This window comes from Aricia agestis, chromosome 17, assembly GCF_905147365.1.
Source record: "Aricia agestis chromosome 17, ilAriAges1.1, whole genome shotgun sequence".
Classification (NCBI taxonomy): Eukaryota; Metazoa; Arthropoda; class Insecta; order Lepidoptera; family Lycaenidae; genus Aricia; species Aricia agestis.
Genome location: NC_056422.1, coordinates 6195947 through 6219897, shown reverse-complemented (window position 1 = coordinate 6219897; position 23951 = coordinate 6195947). Strand labels below are relative to the sequence as shown.

General features: G+C 38.0%; 2 protein-coding genes across 2 annotated transcripts in view; both read right to left on the bottom strand.

Moving 5' to 3' along the window:
- LOC121735255 (cGMP-dependent protein kinase, isozyme 2 forms cD4/T1/T3A/T3B) overlaps positions 1 to 18728 on the bottom strand; it is a 177052-nt gene extending 158324 nt beyond the window's left edge. The window contains exon 1 of the mRNA XM_042126017.1: positions 18389 to 18728. The gene's annotated coding sequence lies outside the window, so the exon portion shown is untranslated. The remainder of the gene's footprint in view (positions 1 to 18388) is intronic.
- LOC121735656 lies at positions 11428 to 12204 on the bottom strand. Its single transcript, XM_042126557.1, has one exon. It carries the CDS (start codon positions 12202 to 12204, stop codon positions 11428 to 11430), a length of 777 nt encoding a protein of 258 aa, XP_041982491.1.
- Positions 18729 to 23951: the final 5223 nt, after the last annotated feature.

Sequence of the window (23951 nt, the reverse complement as noted above, 5' to 3'; positions counted from 1 at the left end):
ATCTCAAAACATGATTAAATAGATGGTGGCGAACTAAGCCAGGGCCTCGCTGGCAAGCAAGCTCGAGTTAACTGCGAAGTTTACCGAACGATGCCTCCATACTGGTATTGCTCGACTTTAGCAGTGCGTTCAATTCTGTTGACTTTGACATCCTCCTCTCTATCCTGCGCTCCCTTAACTTATCACCTTCAGTGATTAATTGGATTGAGTCATATCTTCGGGGACGCTCACAGCGAGTCCGCTCCAGCGTGGGTACCTCGGACTGGTGCGATCTTGATGTGGGTGTACCCCAGGGTGGCGTGCTTTCTCCCCTCCTCTTTTCTATTTTTATAAATAATATCACTTCAATAATCACATCCCACTTCCATCTCTACGCAGACGACTTGCAAATCTACCGTCATTCACACATTCTCGACATCATCTCTGCAGTCGAAAACCTAAACTCTGATCTCGAACGAATAGCTAACTGGGCTAAGTCTTTCGGTTTGTTGGTTAACCCCAGCAAATCGCAAGCTATGATTATAGGTAGCAGATACATGACTCAAAGGTTATGTATCTGCTACCTATAATCATAGCTATGCATAGATACATGACTCAAAGGATAAGATTTTTATGTGTTCTTAAGGGAGCATACCCATACTACGTGACCTACTTTTTAAGATTTTTTGGTTGGTACGGAAGTGAAAAAAATGTTCTTTCAGCGCTGCTACTTTCACATTGACCTCTATGTTAGGAACACATACACATCCTAAAGTATTATCACTTAGATTTATGTATAATATTGTATAATAACTAGCGACCCGCCCTGGCTTCGCACGACTCGGGTATAATAAAATATATAGTAACTGAAAAAATTATTAAAACCGATTCAGCAGAGTTTTCTGTAGACCTTTTCAATGTGTACAGTACTTGGTACATTATTTTGATAAATCTCGTAGGGTTCAGCCTGCGTTTGCAATGTAAGCGGAAAAAAATGTAATTATTTACGACATCATATTAGAAACCCAACAATAACAGTATTTCTCCACTATTTAAGGAAATTTATTATACTTATAAACCTTCCTCTTGAATCACTCTATCTATTAAAGAAAACCGCATCAAAATCCGTTGCGTAGTTTTAAAGATTAAAGGGAACAAAGGGACATGGGAGAAAAACTTTGTTTTATAATATTTAGTGATAGTCTAAAATTACAATAGAACAATCAGAGAAATTAATTTCTAGGCAGATGTAGACCTAAGTAATTTGGTCGCGTTTAAAATTGAACCCAACCGACAGATCACTACATGACGTTGGTCTGTCAACTACTTAGGAATCAATTTCCTCGATGGTACCTACTATTTTAGTCACGACTGTAGTTAAAATTGTAATCGAACACTAAAATATATAGTAAATAAGATCACCAAGCTTGACAGCTTCACCAAACTTCAAAATGCCTGATAAGTGACAACAGTGCCTGTTTTTTTAATGGCTGTTGGCTATAAATAACCATAATAAATGCCAGTGTTAATGTCGAGAAAAAATGACGAGAAAAAAAATTCCGTAGGACGTTTCTCTCGGCGAAATTGACTACGTGACAAAACTCTAGACACACTCCCCCCCTCTCGTGACCGAGCGTAGTATTTTGAAGACCCCCCTCCCCCCCTAAATGGGTCACGTAGTATGGGTATGCTCCCTAATTATGTGAACATAACAGATTAAATTGGGTTTTATTTAGAATAAAATATGATGTTCCTAAAAGTAATTTAGGTGACGGTTTTCCTTTAAAAAGTTGTAGTATGTTTGTTGAACTAAGGAATTGTTAGATATACTATTTTAATAATAGTTATTCGTTCAGTAAAACAGTTTCGCAAATAAATTTAAATAGTATGTTGAATTCGCACTATTTAGGGTGCATAATTAGTGTGCAAGTCAGTATTTTTGGTGAAACTTTCAAATATTTTGATCGAGAAAAGGAAATATACAGATATTGATTTAAATACATGCCTTTTTTAATTTACTATAGTTGACCCGGTATCGTATCACTTCGGATAATAAAATAACGTTTTTTAGTTATATTTTTCTTTAAACCTTCCTTAGACTTTAATATTTCAAGACTAAAATTAGTGAAATCGGTTCAGATCTTCAGCCGTTCTTGAGTATTAGAGAGACTAACAAAATTATTCAGAATATTTTTAATTATATTATAGAATATATTTTTAATTATATTATAGAAGACTAGAATGCCCACAACTCCGTTGCGCCAAAATTCGTTTATCACGCGGGAATCGTACATTTTTCGCAATTAAAAGTATCCTATGTCCTTTCAAACTCAAAGTACCTGCATACCAAGTTTCAGCAAAATTTAAAATACTTAACTATTAATAAGGAAGTATGTATTCATATAATATGAGTTGGTCTACCATCATTCACCTGTATTGCGACGGCAACACGGTATTTTCAGCTCAAAATTAACAGCAACAGTTTCATTCGCTAAGTGAAACAAAGTAAAGCAGAATAAGTCATTATTTAAAAATAACAGTTACAGCTAATTCCAGTCGTTCTATTTATAGAAACTGTTTACAATTCATATACATAGTACGAAAGATAACATTGTTTACGGAAGTTTATACGTGTCGTTTTAAAATGTATTCCAGCGGGGGTATTTTTTTTTATAAAATAAGGGGCAAAGCAGGGTTACCAACCGTCCGGTTTTCGAACGGACTGTTGGGTTTTAGAAGAAATTGTTGGGGTCAGGTCACTAACTTCCGACCGGATGCAATTTGTCCGGTCATATAAAAAATGTTACCGTGACATAAGACATTGCTAATTCGCCAGCGACGCGGCAGCGTAGGTGACAGCATGCAGCATGCATGCTGTCACTAAGCTGGTACAGGGGTATGATTCTGAACAATTCCTCAGAGCACTACCCGTGATACAACCGATAGAGGATGCAGAGTGAAGCTACATCTCAGCGTAATTCCAAGCGGTCCAAGCTGATTGAAACACTATGGCAGTCAACTATTCGAGCGGCCCTTCGTTGGATACGATCCAGAGGGAGCAGTTGGTATTTTGATGCCCCTGCCCAGAGATGAGAACAATATTCCATATGAGGCCGAACCTGCGCCTTGTAGAGTTGTAGGCGTTGGTACGGACTGAAGTACTGTCTTGCTCTGTTAAAAACACCAAGCTTCTTAGAGGCTAACCTGGCCTTACCCTCTAGATGGTATCGGAACTGGGCTTCGCTTGATATGTTAACGCCAAATATTACAATGCTAGGGAGATTGTTAAAAAGGTGCCCTCAGAACGAGAATATACGACCATTGGCGAATTTTTAGGACTTTTTAGTGGTGAACGCGCAGACTTGTGTCTTGGCGGGGTTGAATTGGAATAAGTTACGTCTACCCCATTCAGAGACTTTCTCCAATGAATTCTCAATTTTGGACACAAGTTCGATTCAACTTTCAATGACATTTAGGTGAGAAATATTCATGTCATTGATATGCAGTATGAATAGAGTAGGCGATAGCACACAGCCCTGAGGGACACCAGTCTTACGGAACCCATACCCGTCGCTTAGTAATCCCTGGCCGTCCAAGTATCGAAGAAGCTGGCTATTGATTCTCTATTTATTGTTATTGGGTATTCTCTATATAAAGTTTTCAAAAGCTTGACTTATTTAAATTTAAAAAATGTATTTCAATATTTTTGTCTTTTGCATTTTGTCTTCTATTGAATTTTAAGCTCAAAAATAATAGCTTTTGTTTTAATTCTTCATCTTCTGCAGTAAAAAAACGTTTTATACATTAATTCTTTAGTCTTGTGTTCTATGTGTGATGTTAAAATTATACACAATTATAATTATTGCTAACACGCCATACAGAGGTTTTTTTTCCATAAACGTCTATTTTCATAGTTTCAGGATAGGTCTCATCCTTCAGGTGACAATAAATGTTTATTTGCAAGAATATAGTTGCAATAACTTTCGTTACACATTATTATTTTGCATAGCATTATTTTGCATTTCATATTAAAATTTAAGAATGTATGTCCGTGTATTTATATCTCAACAACACATTGGGTGAGTCTTACGCGATGTCTTATTTATGTACTCTTTGTTCCGACGCAAGTAACATTTCACTATAAATAACTACTAAAATACTCATGAATATCTGCAGTATACATTGTGTTTGCCGTAATATAATTGAATGTTTTTAATCTTTCTTTACTAAATAAAGACGCATTTTACAAAAACGCATTTTTATGCATACTTATATAAGCAGTTATTTTTTTGGAGCATTTAATTTGAAATTAACGGCATCACACTTTTTTGTGTAAATATTAATTTTATAAGATTTCTACCTTTATTATTCGGTTTATAATAAACGTATTATAAAACGTTTTATAAACATTGAAGATCTTTTGAATTTTTTAAACATCAATAGACTAAGGTCTAAACTCTTAATATAATTTATGTTCTAGGAAAATCTATTAAGGTAAAAACTGAACGAAAGCTCTCTACTATAGATTCTACAATTTACGTGTTTATAAAAAATGTGTTTTATACAAGAAGTCAGAACGCAGAGCGTATCCGGTGTAGGTATGTATTATATTTCTCTATGGTAGAGCGTAATAATTAAAAATTTTAATATGACATTTTTTGAACTTTTTCATTGAAAGCTACATTGAAAGCATATTGAAAGTAAGTATTTTGTCGTATGACATAGTATGCTGTCTGCCATTTTGTAAAAAAAATATATTTTGGAATGATATGATTTTGTATTTGTAGGGACATTTTTTTCAAAACGGTGAAATTATCTTGCCGCATAGCAGAATTAAATCAATTGAATGAAAAAATTATACATAAAAGTTTATTTTAATTTTCTGCTTTGACCTGAATCTATAGGTCTACCAAAATTTGATGGCAATTTTTGACAGCAGATTTTCTAAAAATATGCTTGATCATTGGATAATTTTTTATAAGTGCATGTTTCAAACACAAAATAAGCCGCTAAAGGAATAAAAATACATCAAAATGTTTAATCCTACTATCCCGGGGCCCGGTATTGATAGAGTCAATTTATTTTCCCACTTTTTGCCATCAGATTCTGGTAGACAGTAGACCATATTTCTCTTCCACCAGATTACCAGATTCTAACATCTAGATGACATTTTCAAATAAGTAGGTACTAAGAACAGAAAATAATATGCAATTGCAATCCACAGCAAGCAATAATGACATTATTAATGTCGTAATAATTTAAAATAGGTTTATTAATAGAACTGCCCTTGAATTCGTAATAAGCTGTATAATTTTTCCTGATTATAACGATACAAATTGCTATAGATCACTTGAATCTTGACACAGCTCGCAACTTTATTGTGCAGCAATTATTTATCGGGAAAATAGTACATTTCTCCGCATTAAAATAATCCTAGGTACTTTAAATACTTTTCTAGGACAGAAAATGACGAGATTTTTAAGCGTGCTTTGGCCCACCACACATTCCGACCGCTGTATCTCCTGTGTCGCCAGAATCGACACCAGTATGCAACCGCCATAACCCTTTGATTTTGGTGGTTAGATACTGGGATTCTCAGGGAGCTCGAGGGACATGATAAAGCTGTTTTGGGACCCACAACGAAATTAATCAGAAGAAAATAGGATGAACAGGAAATATTTCAATTAAAAAACGGAAGACAGTACAAAGTTGTAATGACCGAAAGTCAAAGAAAGAATGGGAGGAACAGGAATTTAAAATGCTTGTATGAATAAAATATAGCTCTATATTAAACATTTAAACGATTTTAAGCGTGCACAGGTAACTAATCCTCTCGTTCTTCCCACACTAATTAGCCCAAATGTTAATCTTCGATCTATTCTAGCTGGTCTATAGATCCCTATTACCAGCTATAACCTTAATATGCATTGATACGTAACCTATGTGGTTTGATTGTGTCTAACTAGACCGTATTACGTAAGCGCTCGAGAATGTATTTTATATTATTCATTAATGCGATATTATAGTGTATAAATTACATTTATTATGGTTGCAGACTGCAATTCTATAATGGCTGCGTAAGATATTAAGATCGCTTGGCAATAAGGAGTATTCGAGTAAATCTCTTTCGCGGAGTGAAGAGAGCGCGGGCCGTGTTCGCACGGAGACACGCTATTGGTTGATTAAAAGACGATGCGTTATTGGTAGATCTACTACAAGTAACAACACACACGTAAACTATACAGCGAGTGCACGCTGTATAGTTTGCGTAGTATCCTAGTATCTAACTTTTTAGTAATCTAACATCTGTGGTATAGACTATAGTTGACGCGCTATTTTGGTAGATGTACTATCAGAGAAGTTGATTCCTAGGCAGATGGGAGACGTACTTTGGTCGCGTAACGCGTTACGTCAAACCCAGCCAACAGATCACAATGACATGATCCGACCAAAATTATATTGTAAAAACAATTTTCTGACGTCGGAACTGTAAGATCAAAAATTTATTGTATACGACAACTGTATTAATACCACAGGCTGTGGCCGCTATCGTAGCCCACAGCAGCTCCTATCGAAGGCAAATGGCCTTTGATATTATCCGACCGAATAATGTGTTCAATTTGCCTCCGAATAAATTTATTTGATGGTAGTGATTGTACACAAACACAAATTAGGTAAATATTAGTACTATCAGAGAAGTTTATTCATAGGCTGATGATGGATCTACGTTATTAACTTATTACTTATTTATTTGAATAGTTATGTCGATGTCTCGATACAACCCGACTAAGAAGCTTCAAGGGTCCCACACATTAACAGTCCGCCTGCAGGCTGGTTGGCAGTCTCCCTAAAAGTCATTGACCGTCTATACAAAATTTACAAAAAAAGGGAAGTGTGAGAGATAAATTCGGTGGCTATGATACAAGATGTTAGTGTAAACACCGTTATCCTTGAAGCCATCAAATGAGCCCGTCAAAATGAACAACTTTTTCTATGAGAACAATGCTGTGAACTCAAAAAAATCTGCCGTCATACTCATACAAAATGTCGATCCGGGCATCCGTATGGCCATGGGTGTGAAGACGGCTTTTTTTTTGAGTTCCCAGCATTGTTGTCATAGAAAAAGTTGTTCATTTTGACGGGCTCATATTTTGATGGTTTCAAGGATAACGGTGTTTACACTAATACACTGTATATGCGTTACACGTGGCATTATCTAACGTAACATAATATTATAACATTACTATTGTTATTCAATACGCGAATGGAGCTTGTGATCACTGATCACGTGGTCAACGAATATTTTACATAACTCCATAATAATTATTATTCGTGGTCATGATATGGGTTACAAATTACAATGCAAACGATTATTTTTTTGATTCGATTTAAAGCTGTTAAAAATGGTGATTGGTTGTAGCGAAGATTTACTTATCGATTTTATGTAATACATGGTAATACTAGATGATGCCCGCAACTCCGTTGCATCAAAATTTGTATATAGCGCGGAAACCGTACATTTTTCCGGGGTTAAAGTATCCTTTACCTTTCTCTGGACTCAAAGTATTTTCAAACTACAGCAAAAACCTTTGAAATCGTTTATAGTGTACACAGCTGTGATAATTTTGTATGATTTCTGAGTGGCATTTTAGTTTTCAAACTTCAAAGGGAGCCAAATATGAAATACTGTACTCTTCAAAGAACGCATCAATTTTCTCCGTGGAGAGTAGAGACAAAATTATTTAAAAATGTAACAAATTATGAAAGTGGCTTTATCTTAATCATAATAAGTTTAGGTATAGAAAAAGAACAATAATAATATTTTATTATACGGCAGTTACTAGCTGGTTGCTACGTACGTTGTTAATTTTTTCGAGATAAAGTATAGTCTCGGGAGTCGGTACACAATGTTACTTGAATTTCTTTTTTTTTTATGAAATAAGGGGGCAAACGAGCAAACGAGTCACCTGATGGAAAGCAACTTCCGTCGCCCATGGACACTCGCAGCATCAGAAGAGCTGCAAGTGCGTTGCCGGCCTTTTAAGAGGGAATAGGGTAATAGGTCAGGGTAGGGAAGGGAAGGGAAGGGAATAGTTGAGGGTAGGGAAGGGAATAGGGTAGGGGTTAGGGGATTGGGCCTCCGGTAAACTCACTCACTCGGCGAAACACAGTGCAAGCGCTGTTTCTCGCCGGTTTTCTGTGAGAACGTGGTATTTATCCGGTCGAGCCGGCCCATTCGTGCCGAAGCATGGCTCTCCCACGTATAAAATTTCACATAATATTATATTCCAGCCAAATTGGTTTATTAATATTTTGAGTGTGTAATAACTCTTTGACACACACACAATATAAGCACAGTGTAAATAAATAGATATTGAAAACAATAATTGTGAATTCTAGAATTTGTCAAATAAGTAAGGCTTTGGCCTTAGTCCTTACTAAATGTTTAGCCCAACTATAGGGGGTTGACCTCGGAAAATCGAGATATCCAGTATATTACCACATAAAAACTTATTGTTTGGCATCCTAAAACAGTTCTCAAACTTCACATAATATAATTGGATGGTCGCAAGTTTTAAAATCAGGGCCGGTGAAAGGATCAAAGGTTAGTTTACCTCAAGTAATTCTCTGACCGCACGCTCTAGGCCCTCTATTTTGAAAACAGTTCAAGTATTAAATTTTCTATTTATACAAAAAACGTACTTATAGTAAAACGCATAAAAAAAAAACAAAATATTTGGAAAATTTTTGTGACTTTTGACCCCTGATTTTAATACTTGCGATCATCCAATTATTTGTGAATATTGAGAACTGTTTTTGAATGTAATGCCAAACTACAAGTTTTTACGTGGTAATATACCTACTGGCTGCCTCGATTTTCCGGGTTTGCTCCTAATTTGGCCTAAAGTGATTGGACTTGTATATTGTGTTATCTGCTTGCTTACGGCTACTTCTAGTAAGTTAAAATATTATCTTATGTCCTAGGTTACTAGTCTATAATACTATAGTTCCTAGTAAAGAGTTACTGTTCTAGGTTACTACTAGTTCTATTCTAGGCAGGCTACCAATAGCCAATAGGTTACCTTATTCTTTTAAAGGTAGGCTATCTGCTATTCCAACTGGAATGTAAACTAGAAAATTAAAATGAAAAATTAGCCGCGGTACTATCTATAAATGTAGTGACAAGCCCGCTTCCTTTATAGGTAAATAGGCCGACCTCATTTTAACCAACTTCGTATTTAAATAAAATACATTATGTAGAACATCACAGTTAAATAAACAATATAAGTACCAAATGTCACGGTTCTATAAATAGAATATTGATTGCCCTTGGTCGTTATCTTGGTCGTCCGAAAAGTTTGATACACTCGTATTTTGACGTAATATTTTAATACGTAAGTATAACATAATGTAATAATTTTATTCAAGACCTTGCGAAACCGCTGCTGCGCTATCAAATAAAATTGTTTCTATACTATCTATACTTCTATATTTATACTAATATTATAAATAATTTATAAATTATCGTAATTAACTTTTTACGATATAAACATAAATCAATCAACATTGAGAAATTAAAAATTTATAAAATCAACGAATAAAATATATTTCGTGTCAGGAATTTTGGCCAAAAATCAGGAATTTTGTCAGGACTTTTGAAATTTGTATCTGGTAACCCTAGTCGCGGACAACAGCTAGTAAGACCATAATCACAATAGACATAACTACATAATTCAAGAAGTTTTAGACCTCAGTTCTATAGGTACTTTGACATTTGAATGTAGCTAACCTAATCTGGGTCCTTCCCGTTTTATACCACAAATTTTTCATACCGCGGTATGAAACAGCGAAGTACTGTTTTTGAATTGCCTGTTTCATACCGGCGTCCGAAACAGCGAAGACCTTTTTTGAATTAGTCGATTCGTACCGCAGCGCAGATTTTAGTACAGTCAAGCTCAAAATGTCTATACATAGATACATATCATAAAAATTATAAAATATTAAATTATTTAATTTTATTTTATTATTTATGATTATTATTTATTACATATTATTATTTTATTTGATTACTTAAATTAAATAAATTCATCTCAGAGAAACCAAATACACATTGGGCAATTTATTGATGGTATACGAAAAGACTCCAAGTATTATTGTGCTTTATTAAAAAAACCTGATGATGTAAAAAATTCAAAAAGATCAACACATTCAATTGAAATAAATCAAAGAATATGAAACGAGCAAACGGGTCACCAGATGGAAAGCAACTTCCGTCGCCCATGGACACTCGCAACATCAGAAGAGCTGCAGTTGCGTTGCCATCCTTTTAAGAGGGAATAGGGTAATAGGGCAGGGGAGAGTAGGGAAGAGAATAGGGTAGGGGATTGGGCGGTGGGCCTCCGGTAAACTCACTCACTCAGTGAAACACAGCGCGCGGGTTTCACGCCGGTTTTCTGTGAGCCCGTGGTATTTCTCCGATCGAGCCCGCCCATTCGTGCCGAAGCATAGCTCTCCCATGTCACAACCATACAAAATTTAAAAAAAAATAGCGGTACTACGGAACCCTACCTATATTGCGCGTGGCCCGACACGCACTTGGCCGGTTTTTTTTATTTGTAAACTATCTATTTTCATCAAAAAAATCAATGCACACTATGAGGGCACTTTTGAGATTGACAGCTCCCGGACCATTTAAGTACATTTATATTCTTTTTGATAATTTAAAGTTAATTATATAGTGTTAGGTTAATTTGAAAGTTCTGTGTGTAATCAAGCTGTGATTCTATTGTTAGAAGTCTGATAGTATATAATATATTTTTTGATTTTGAAAGAAATGGCATTTCTTTATACAAAATATTTTTTTATTTCTTCTTGTTACCACTTTTCTACACGCCAGTATAAATAAGTGATTAGACTAAAAATATTTAATAAAATTTATGGTACGAATCCACCCATACCAAAAAAGAATTCGTCGTTTCATACCACTCCAAGCACTGCGGTACGAAACAGGCAATTCAAAAACAGTACTTCGCTGTTTCATACCGCGGTATGAAACATAAGTGGTATGAAACGGGAAGGGCCCCCTTTTTTTTTTTTTTTTTTTTTTTCACGGTGGGAAATGCATTACGCATTCCCGGCAACCCGGGGGAAAGGCCGCCGGGATATGTGGGGCTCCCCAGGTGCTTCGGTAAAGAGGAACACCCGGGTTTACCCACTAAAACCCACCGGTGCCTCCTTCCTCCACTACGCTGCTGGGCCACCGGACCCGCCTACGGGGGCGATATCTGCGGCAGCCCAGTTAGCGGTGTCTGCTTGTACAGACTCCTCCGCTGCGAGCTAATAGCTGCTTAAACCTCCGGGGAGCAGCCCGAGGCACCGGGCGCTCTTCTACCGGGCAGGGCTCGTGCAATGGGCAGCGGATTCCCCAATCCTCCGCCCAAGCCCCCTTTACGGCGGGAGCTGGCGTTCGTGTATAGCGCGCCTGCGCCCTCCGCGCCGTCTTCGAACGGGATCTGCAGCCACGTCCGCTTCTCTTTCCCGTTCGGCAGCCTCTTTCTGCGAGATGACAGCCTCGCAGAAGTCGGCTATAGCGTCATATCCTTGGCTCGACCGAACCATAGCTGTCACTATGGCCGGGAGACTGAGGTCGTATCCGATGGTTGCGCAGAGCACCGCTCGTTGCTCCGCCCATGCCGGGCAGTCCTCGAGCGTGTGCTGCGCTGTGTCGTCTCCGTGATCGCAGTGGTGGCACTGCGTCGTCGGTTCTCTCCTAGCCGTGCAATGCAGGTAATGGCCGAAACACCCGTGCCCAGTAAACATCTGCACCATACGGAAGGTGAGGGTGCCTTTGCAGTGGGTTATCCACGTCTCCAGGTGCGGTCGAAATGCCGCCGCCACTGCACGTCCAGCCGTTGGAGTCGCCAACCTGTCCTCCCAAGTGCGCATTATAATTATGCGAGCCTGACGCCTCCACCGTGTGGTCAGTTCAAGGGAAACTCTGTCTCCTCTCTGCTTAAACTCCACCGTGCGATAGTAAATTTCGCTCAGAACCCGCGCTTCCAAGTCCCAAGGCGGAGTTCTGGCGAGGATGAGCGCTGCTTCGCAGGATATGGTGCGGTATCCGCGGATGATTCGCAGCGCCATCGATCGCTGTGGGCTTCGTAGTAGCGCCCTGGTCTGGGCGTTAAGATGTTCCGCCCAGACGGGAGCTCCATACAGGGCCATGGACTGAAGTACCCCGTTATAGAGCCGCCGACAAGTTGACCCAGGACCCCCCAAGTTGGGCAGGAGGCGTCCAAGGGCTACGGCCGTCTTCTTTAGTCGAGGTACCAACCGGCGGAAATGAGCGACGAAGGACCACCTGGAGTCCAACACCAGACCCAAGTATTTCAGTTCCGTTCCGATCGGCACCTGAATGTCTCCAATGGGGAGGATCGAGTTAGCAGGAGGGCGCCTTCGGGGGCCATGGAAGAAAATGGCCTCTGTTTTGTGTAGCGCGACTCGGACCCCTAGCGCTTCAATGCGTGCCACCACCAATGCCGCTCAACTCTTGCCAGGCGGATGGCTTCTTCGTACGTCTCGCCTTGAGCCAGCATAAAAGTGTCGTCGGCGTAAGCTACGATTCTGAGCCCTCGGAGTAGTGCCGCACGCAGAAGGCGATCGAATCCAATGTTCCACAGGAGAGGGCCGAGGACGGACCCCTGTGGAACACCGCACTCAGTCGCGATCCGGACTACAACACCGTCGCGGCCGACGCAGATTATCACACGGCCTCTAAGGTACCTCCTGATGGTCTTCCGGAGGTACCATGGCACGTTGTGATATCGGAGGCCTGCCTCGATGGATTCAAAGGGCAACGTATTGAAGGCATTGGCGATGTCAAAAGACACCGCCAACACTACTTTGCCATTCGCAATCTGCTCCTCCGTATGCTCCTTGACCTGGAGGATTGCGTCTATTGTCGAGCGTTGCGACCGGAAGCCATACTGCGCCTCAGAGAGGTTTGGCCCCTCTCGCTCTAGGTGTTTTATGACTCTAGACGCAATCACCCTCTCCAAGAGTTTTCCGGCTTCGTCCAGTAGGACGATAGGTCTGTAGGCCGACGGGGAGTCGGCGGGACGACCTTCCTTTCTCAGCAAAACGACCCTACCTTCCTTCCAGCATTCAGGAAACTCCGCCTGCACCAAACATGCACTAAATAGTTCCCTCATTCTGTCCTTGAGCGGGCCCATCGACTTAACCCACACTCGACCAGGGATCCCATCGGGCCCTGGGACAGTCTTTCGCCCACTTAGTTTGAGAATGGCGGCCTCCATCTCGCTTTCCGATACAGGTGCCACTTCCTCGCCTGTGGCCGGCTCTATATCTTCGAGAGGCTCCAAGTTTGTCGCAGCTGGGAAAAGCGCCGACAGGATATCAGGCAGCTGCTCTGGGGGCAATGTCTCCAGTGCTGGAGGACCACGGCCGAACTTGTTCCGCACTAAACGGTACGGACGACCCCATGGGTCCCGATTTAAGTCCTCCAGCATCTCCTCCCGAGCAGTTTCTTTTGCCATCCTGATGGCCACGCGTAGCGCGTTTTTGGCGGCTCTATACTCTGTCTCGAGTCTCCTCTCTAGAGATTCATTCCTGGTCCTGCGCACTCGCTGCCTCTGGTACGGCCGGCGCGCCCTGATGCATTGGTGCCGGAGCTCCGCGATCTCATCCGTCCACCAATACACCTGTCTTTTCTCTGAGCGGCTCTTCGCACGGGGCATCGCGGCATCGCAAATCCTGGTGAGGGCCCCGCGAAACCAGAGTGCCTCCTCATTGACGGCGATGGGAGCTGTAGGCTTTGGTGTCCACGCCTCAATCAGTACCGCTTCGTCGAGCGCCTCGTTGTCCATCTTCGTCAGCGCCCAGCGTGGAAACTGGGGCGCACTCGCTGGTGGTCGCAGGTCAGCCTGTACTACACTTGAGGGGGAGACGCTAAATCGGATGTATTGATGATCTGATAGCGTCTCGACATCCCCAACTACTCTCCAGTCATGGACCAGATCTCCAACCGCGGGACTGGCAAAGGAGAGATCGACGATTGAGCTCCCCTGATGCCGGACGCAGGTAGGTGCGTTCCCGTGGTTTAAAAGCGAGAGACCAGTCATGATGGCCCACTCCAACACGGCGTCACCACGGGCGTCAGTCACGCGAGACCCCCAGGCAGAATGCTTGGCGTTAAAATCGGGAAGGGCCCCCTAATCTAACCTTCATAACTCTATAGTCTATACTCTATCCCCTATTATTACTAATAAACGCTGTATAAGCATTGAATAGTTATACAGTGTTTTGTCTTCCTCAATCCAATTAAAAATGTCACTTGTGTGACAGGAACAAAACACTGTATAACTATTCAAAGCTTATACAACGTTTATTAGTAAGCTTAACTAAAAGTTGGTTATGTATATACCCCATATAACCAACTTTTAGTTAAGCTTCAGTTCATACTGAAACGAAATGAAACGAGCATGACTAGCACGACTAGGCAAAACATAAATGAAATGCACTATTGAAATGACAACCAACGTTAACGACGCATGGCGTCGTAACCGTCAACAATTACAACGTTAGTGTAGAGTGTAATAAAACTACCGGTAAGTGATAAAAGAGAGTAGAAAGTTCACTGTGAAAGTAGCAGCGCTGAAAGACCAAACTTATTTTTACCGACTTCCAAAAAGGAGCAGGTAATACGTTCGGCTGTATGTTTTTTTTTGTATGTTCAACGATAATTCAGCCGTTTGTGATCCGATTTTCAAAATTCTTTTTGTGTTGTATAGGGTTTAACGAGGGGACTCCGTGAAATTTGTATCGAAACATTTAGTGATTTCAATTTTTTCTGAAGCATTCGAGGTAAATGCTACCAAAAAGTAAGATTTCGCACCAGGTTGTACCCTGGATCCGAAGATACCCAACAGAACTTTTGAATCCTTATAGATACAGGGCCCGACCCTTTCGGCGTTGTTTAAACAACTGAAAGCATAAGCCAACACATCAATTTAAGTACCGACTTCAAAATAATGAAGACTGTAATATGTACAGAAATAGTTGAGACTTAGACGAATTCTGAAAAAGGCACTATTATATAGTAAGAGTTATTTAATACTTTTTAGTTCATATTATTATTGTTTTTACCTTGGAAGTCGGTTTTACTTTTTTGTTAAAAATAATTCACTTTCGCAATGGGCAAGCGCCCCAGCGTCACGAATTTCCCCATACAAAAGTGAAAAAAAAAATTGGTCTTTCAGCGCTGCTACTTGCACAGTGAACTCTCAACGAGTAACACGTACATATCCTAAAGCAGAGGTTCCCAAATTTATTTTGTCTACCACCCACTTTAAGAAGAAATTACTTAATTAATGATATTTTAGCGCCCCCAATGTTTCAATTTAATCCTAAATGCATCCTGATGAAATAAATCGCCCCCAAGCCTCTGTACAACGCCCCCATTTTTTCCTGGGTCCCACACCGCCCCCCTTCAGACCTTCAGTGCCCACAAGGGGACGTTATCGCGAGTCGCGACCGATCGCTCTTGTAGAGGGGGGAGGGGGAGGGGGGGGGGACTCTCCGCCGTACCTCGCTACCGGCTACGCCCATGCATTCATAATATTATTATTTTCAATTTTATGCAGATTGATACACAATTTGCGAATATGCGATGTAGTACCCAATAAACATCTATCACTTGTCACTGCATCATAAGCTTTTAGTGTTAATATCGCGGTACTGATGTATCGTTGTAATCTAAATACTAAACATAAGTGCTGATGTGAGCTAGCACCAAAATTGTGTTGTTATAGTCAATATTATATTCGGAGAAGTAATAAGCTGACGTAACAGAAATGGTGGTTAGTGGATTTTATCATATTTGAAAAAGTAAATACATGAGCATTGAGTATGTATTCTGCAATTAGGTTTACTGTATCCTGTATTGTCGTGTGTCTGTTACCCCTTTACGCCCAAACCGCTGAACCGATTTTGCTGAAACTTAGTATGGATATACTTTGAGTCTCGGGAAAGGATATATGATACTTTTTGTCCCGGAAAATTAACTGTTCACAACGTGGTCACAATTTGGTCGCAACTCGCAACGGAGTCACATTAGTACAAAATATGGAGTTACATGCGTCATCTATTCATACGTTGATGTACTATCAGAGAAGTTGATTCATAGGCAGATGGCAGACCTACGTAATTTGGTCGCGTTATGTCAAACTCAGTCGACAGCTAACGTGGGAGAGCCATGCTTCGGCACGAATGGGCCGGCCCGACCGGAGAAATACCACGGGCTCACAGAAAACCGGCGTGAAACAGCGCTAGCGCTGTGTTTCGCCGAGTGAGTGAGTTTACCGGAGGCCCAATCCCCTACTTTATTCCCTTCCCTACCCTCCCCTAATTCCTTTCCATCCCTACCCTCCCCTATTACCCTATTCCCTCTTAAAAGGCCGGCAACGCACCTGCAGCTCTTCTGATGCTGCGAGTGTCCATGGGCGACGGAAGTTGCTTACCATCAGGTGACCCGTTTGCTCGTTTTTTCATAAAAAAAAAGGTACATAATATATTATGTAGTAGGTTTTAACTTTTAGGTAAGCTATAATCGACGTCATATACAGGGTGTAACAAAAATGAGTGATAATACTTCAGGGTGTGTACGTGTTCCTTGTAGAGAGTTCATTGTGAAAGTAGCAGCGCTGAAAGACCAAAATTTTTTTTCATTTTTGTATGGTTAAACTCGTGGCTCTGGGGCTCTTGCCTATTGCCCTACAAGGAACACGTACACACCCTAAAGTATTATCACTTATTTTTGTTACACACTGTATAACAAGTATATAGATATCATAAATAATAATAATATAACAAAAACTTCCATAGTAGATTTGCAAATAAAGTATTTGAATTTGAATTATTTATCAAGACTCGTCATAGTTATCGAAATTACGTTGTGAATGTCGAGTCACTTTCGATAATAATTTGATAGATAATTCATCCTAATCACCAAATTTGTTTGTTACTTAATTGTTTCTTATCTCTATCTGATCATATTATATTTTATAATTTTCGCGATATTTTATCCTTCCCCCATGGCGATAATTTATGAAAAAATAATATATTTGTGATGTGTCTGACGTTGAAAGTATTAAAAAATATATTATATTATATTATATCCATAACCGAACATAGAACCTCCTCCTTTTTTTAAGTCGGTTAAAAATGACTATGAGCGTCTTATTTTAGTGGCGAGCTAAGAATGTTTTTGACTTCTTATATAAAGGACTCACGTAAGTTATATCTTCCAAGTCCCAACGAATTATTGCTTAAAATAATTGCAAAAATTAGAACTAAAAATACATTTTTTTTTAAGTAACGTATTAAAAAATATAGCTAATAGCGGTCACTGGTAATGCTATGTCAATGGCCGCACTGAGAGAGATTTAATGATAACTTTTTACCCAACTTGAATTTAATGAAGATTTTGACATTTATCATCAAATTCATGTACTTAATTAAAGATACAAATTAAAAAAAAAAAAAGTATCTCAGTCTGGCCGTGATAGTTCAGCAAAAAGTATAATCGCCTTAAAAGTGTTACAGTTTTGAGAACATTATTTTATTTAAAATTATTGGAAAGGATTTTTAAACTAGCATACAATGTAATAAAAAGGTCGAAAAGACACTTCCAAATATATTTAAAAAAAAAAGATAATACTCAGGTAAATTTTATATTTTTATGGTTATTCTGTTTGTAGCACAGATTTAAAAGTCAGCGTTTTAGTCATCGTTTCAACGATGTTATTAATTTTAACATATTTTGTGGTTTGTAGCGTTTGTGGGTTTACTTCAGTTTATTTATATTTGCTAATATTCACGACCTTCAACTAAATCTTGATATAAGTAATTTAAGATTAAAGTTAGGTCTGTGCAAAGTGAATTGTGTGAGTAATATTTATGCTATTATATTGTATGTTTTAACATTATAATTTACAACTTAATTTATTAGCATAATGCCTTTCTAAGAATCATGAGTACGGCCAAAAGACCGTAGCGGTAAAAAGTAGTTTTAGGAAGTTTGAGCAAACAATGTTATTATCTTTGTGAGCTGGAAAGTCTTTTATATTTTTTATCAATTTCATAGTTTTGCGCAATCATATGCAGACATCATGAATATGAATGCGGCACGTATCGGGGACTCGGTGTAGGTATAATATCATTTGAGTTTAAAATGCTGATTATGCTGCCGCCGTATCTACTCAGCTATTTTTAGATTCTGCAATGTGATCACGACTTTGTTGCTAATGTATACGAGTCGGCGCTCACGCAGCATCGCCGGCGTTCAAAACAGTCACGCCATAACCTAAAAAACTGTACAATCACCACTCACCGTGATCACACAGGAGAGTATAACGCGTATTCCGACACATTTTGATCACTTTAGTCCATAATTCATTTGAAAAACTTGTCACATTTTGACAGGTGACATGCGACGTCAACGCCACCTGCCCGCGTGGCCGGGGTCCGGGGTCGATCCCGGTTAGACGATGAATCGAGTTACGAGTAATACCACGGAACAGGGATAGCGGCGAACGCGGCTGGCATCGCGGCCAACGAACGGCTCCGGCCGTCAAGGTCACTGGAAGCTGCCCAGCGGTGCGCGACGGTGTGGACTAGAGGGCGCGCGCGGACGAGCGCCTGCCTCGCCGCCCGTATGGCAACTAAACTGTGCGCCGTGATGCGCCGATAAGCGGTTTAAGATATAAATAAAAACTTCGCTTTGTGAATATGAATGAATGCGCTACTGCGTATGTTCCTGGATATAAAACCAATTGAATCACCAAAATCACTTAATCATTATCGTAACTTCAAAAATATTATAGATTAAACAAATCTGTAATATTTTTGAGGGGGGGAGGGGGGGCTGGTGACCCCTTAACACAGGGCAACCTAGTTAGGGCACCAGTCTCCTGCGATCATTTGTAACTACATCTTAATAATTGTACTACTTTCTTTTGTATTGTGGGAGAAGTTAATAAAGATTTTTGATTTTGAAAGAAAAAAGTTTAAGTACTGAAATGAATAATTATGTAAACTAAAAAATTTAAAATCCACACAAGGGATAAGATATCATATCACCACGAACAAGGGTTTAAAAAATTGCAACAAAACGTTTTATACACTAGCAATCACAATTCTGGAGATATCTAATCTAATCTAAAAAGATATTTTATACATTCATTAAAACTAGCCATTGATTTGAAAGGTGGTTTTCAAGCAAAAAAATCAAAATTACATACATTACAATCAACTTTTACACCATCTTTCCGAAGGTAAAATCTTAAAAAAATATGTATTATACAATGTGTCCTGACACCAGTGTCCGATCCTTTAATGTCAGGACGTATGGCATATTTTATCGACAAATTGGCTCTCCAATTTTTTCTCACGGTTGTAAAATAGCAGCCATTTTAGTTTTTCTCGGGCTTTCACACTAATCAGACCAATTACACTTCTTATTTAAATATCCTATAAAGTTAAAAAAAGGTCGTATTTGATAGCTAAACTTGTGGACTACGCTAATATTATAATTTATAGGCAATACCTATGTTATGAACTTGAACGTGGAATGAAACATAGAAAAACCAAAGTTTAAAAAAAATCGTGTATTTTTTAATTAAGTAATGGCTTTTTGGGAAAAATCTAGCGCATTGAACTGGTTCTTTTATATTTTAAAAAGATAGAGGAGGAGGAAGAGGATAAGATAAAATGATTTTTTATGAAGTACATATTGGTCAGATTTAAGTATGAGGGCCAGTGAAAAAAAAAATTAAGTTAGAGAAAAAAAGAATTGAGAGCCAATTTGTCCATAAAATATGCCATACATCATAACTTTAAAGGATCGGATGGCGGTTTTGGGACACATTGTATATTTTTTATAAGAAATGATGATTTTTTTTCACTTTCCCGATTTTAAAAACTTGTTTTCCTACTTTTTATGTAGGTAGCAGCTGATGTGGCTATTAAATATTAATTATTATTCTTAATACGCTACCAAAATTTCCGCTAATTATGATCAAAATTAGGTCATAATTCGTAACAAATGTTGAAAAAATATATTATAATATTAATTACTACGAGTAGCTGTTGCCCGCGACTTCGTCCGCGTGGGCTTCAGTTTATAGCGTGCGGTGTCAACATAAATGTCAAAAGCTTTTTAAAATAAATTAAAATACCCAAAAACAGCTGTGCAGTGTGCACATAATATTTCATTATTTTAAATTAAACTTTATTTAAGTATGCCAAATTTTTTAAGCTTATATTTTAGCCCCCCATTACACAACTTTACCCATAAACTATAATTTATCATTGATAGGTTTAAGGTTACGTCACTGCATAGATAAAGTACTGAGAAGTTAGATTAAAATAGCGTGTATAACAATCGAAAGAATCGAAATGTCGTAAATTGAGATGGTACCACGTCTTCTAGAATCACTTAAACGCAAGCGATAGCGCGATGTAGACTACTCTTGGCGCCATCTGTTATGAATTTTTGTAACTAACTTAATTTGACAGTAGATTCAAGACTGATAAGTTTTCTATAGGTACTTACAATATGCAATTTTGTCATTTATGAGCTATCGGTCAGATTTTTTTGACATTTTTAGACTTTTTAAACTTTATAATATAGTTGTTGCCCGCGACTACGTCCGCGTGGACTTTAGTTAATAGCGTACGGTGGTTTCCGTTTCCGTGGGAATGCCGTGATAAAATGTCCAAAATAAAATATTCTAATTTAAAAATTTAATAAATGTGTAAATAGCGCCATCTGTTGTCATATAATAAAACTAAAATAACAACTATCGAACTAAATTAATACCCTATTGACAGTCTGGCTCCGTGCTAAGTGCCTACAGTAGGTACAGTTACAACAGCTTACAGATGCCAGACAACGGAAATATAACGGTATATTTTAATATTTTTTTAATATTATACATAAAATATATTTAAGATTTTTGAAATATTATTATGATACATATTTTATAATATTCAATATACATCCAAGACCCAGGAACATTGAAAACTTTTTGTTCCGTCGGCGGGACCCCCGGGATGAGCGCTGACCACGCGCTTAACCCACGCTTAACCAACTGAGCTACGGAGCCATCGCGTCGGCATTAAAAACGACATCTGCTGTCACATATAAGAACTACAATGCGAATTAATTTTTATCGATATTTTCATGGAAATAAGACATTTTCCCTTATCAAAATGTAGCCTATGTCCTTTCTCAGGCTCTAGAATAGATGTGTACAAAATTTCATTGCAATCGGCTCAGTAGTTTTGGCGTGAAAGGGAGACAGACAGACAGACAGAGATACTTTCGCATTTATAATATTAGTATGGATTGTATTATTTATTCGAAAATCACCTTTGTAATACCTTGTTTATTTTGGCTCCAACTATTCTGTGTGTTGTTCCGCGTTATATTTTTAGCGGGTGTTCAGTAAACAATATAATAATTCTTACAAAATATAGAAGTAGCTACTAGCTGTTGGGTTGTAAAAAGGTTGCAAGTCTAAAAACAAAAAAAAACATTTATTGCCCATCATAAAACCTTTCTTTTTAAGTGGTTTAGCCAATCTATAGTAAAAAATTGCACTGTTAGCAAAAAGATGGGAGTTATTGTAAAAACTAAACAATGCATACAAAAATAACAGTTCTTTGTTCATTTTTGCACAAAAGCAAGTGTGAGTAGCTGTGAAATTGGAATACATTTTCGTCATAAATTTAAAATAAAATAAAAATACATATATTTTATTATAATAATTTTCAAAAAAAATAATGTAGGTAATATTTATTTTCTATTTTTAGAAAGTAATTTTCTCATTAGCTTAATGCTGTTTCTTAAGTAGGCTCAGGCCGCAGCCGTGAGACTATGAAAATTGGAATATAAATGGAATAAACCATGAGACCCAGCGCTAGAGAGAAAGAAAATAGGTCATTAGCAGTGGGATAGTATTGGCTACTGCTAATAAAAATATATTAAGTTATAAATAAAATATATTGATGAATGACTCCACGCGAAATTATCCGTGCGCAAAAGCTTAGGCAGTGACTAGTTAGTTTATCAATATTGACATTTGTTAAAAATAGATTTATAATAAAGTAAATAATAACAAAAGAGAATAAGAGGAAATTAGTACGGTGTACAAAGATTATAGGTTAGAAATGTTAAATGTAACGTAAAAAATGTTAGAATTACTAATTACCCAGTAAGATTTATTACATAATATCTTTTAAAGTTTATATTTTAATATTTAAAAATATTCATAAGAAATAATAAATATTTTAATACAATGTACAATATTGCTTTTGCACGTCTATTAAATTGCTAATTTTAGCACGCTTGCTATTTCCAATAAGCACTTTTGAGTTTTGTGCACGCTTTTACCCCGTGTCATATTATTTTGTGATCTAATGCATTTATTTATTTTGTTTTTTTTTTAATATACCTAAATTGTATGATTTATTTAATTTAATATTATGCTGTTTTGTACCCGAATGATTTATAATTTATGTTTTATAAATATTTTTTTCTAATCTAGATTATTAATTTTAAAAATAAAAATAAATATTAACCACTATAGCTAGACTTCTGAAATTTTCCTAGATTATATGTATTTCTATTGCCGCTATAACAACAAATACTAGGTAGGTAAGTAGGTACTTACTTTTTAAATCTATTCTGTGCAAATACTAAAAACTAACTAAAATTAATATTTAAGGGGGGCATCCCATACAATAAACGTAATTTTTTGACCTTTTTGGTTCGTAAATAATAATAACAATAGCTAGGCAGTTGAAATTCTCTGTAGTCTAATAATAATTAATAATAAAATTAATATTTTAGGGGGGCTGCCATACAAAAACACATTTTTCCTCTATAATTGTACGGAACCCTTCGTGCGCGAGTCCAACTCGTACTTGGCTGATTATTGTTAATTTCTTCACCTTTGTGCCAGACTCTATAAATACTTTTGCTATTCGACGCAAGATGGCGTTAGATTGGTAGTAAAAGTTTTAGACTTACGGTCTGACTTCATTATTGAGAATCTCCGGGGGTACAGGCTGTAAGTTGTAACGAAACAAAGTGATAACACTTTATGATGTGTATGTTTTCCTATGTAGAGTTCACTGTGAAAGTAGCAGCGTTGAAATATAGAGCAAAATTTTTTTTGTGATTTGTGATGTGCATTGGGCAAGCGCCCCCGTGCGGCGTCATGAATTTTCCCATACAAAAGCTTAAAAATTTTTTATTTATTCTGCGCTGCTACACAGTGAACTCTACAGTTTACCAATAAAAAAAGCGCTTTCAGCGCTGCAGACCTTAAGAGGATTCCACACCGCCGTTTTTCCATACAAACGTTGTCCCCTGTTTCCTCCCTGGATAATGCCGGTAGAGTTATGATTTTATCCTGAATATCTATGGCCACTAATTAGCATGTCCCTATGTTTTCCTTTTTTTCATAATTTTATTATTAAAAAAGATAAGAACGCTCAAAAACCCAAAAAAATGGCCAGATTTTCCTCTGTGTTCAAACACCCAGAAAACAAAACTGGCTAAAAGATACAAAAAAAAAACATAGGAACACAGCTCAAGCCTTGCTTTAATTCTTAATGAAAAAAATACTTAAATCGGTTAAGTTTTGGAGAAGGAATCAGCGGACAACGAATCGAAGATTTTCTGTTCTTTTATTAGAACTTTTGTCGTGTTGTCTCTATAGCGCTCTGCTGTGGGAGACTTGAAATTGGTGAGACAGCAATACATTTTCAAATACCTATTTTCAATTTCTCTCGCCCCTGGTGTATCCTCTTAAGATTGGGTTGCACCAACTAACTTTAACTATAACTGTAACTTTAACTACAATGAAAAATGTCAAATCTTTGGT

What these genes read in the sequence shown, in the direction of transcription:
- LOC121735656 (XM_042126557.1), bottom strand. Translation starts at nt 12,204, where the DNA reads ATGGCCCTGTATGGAGCTCCCGTCTGGGCGGAACATCTTAACGCCCAG.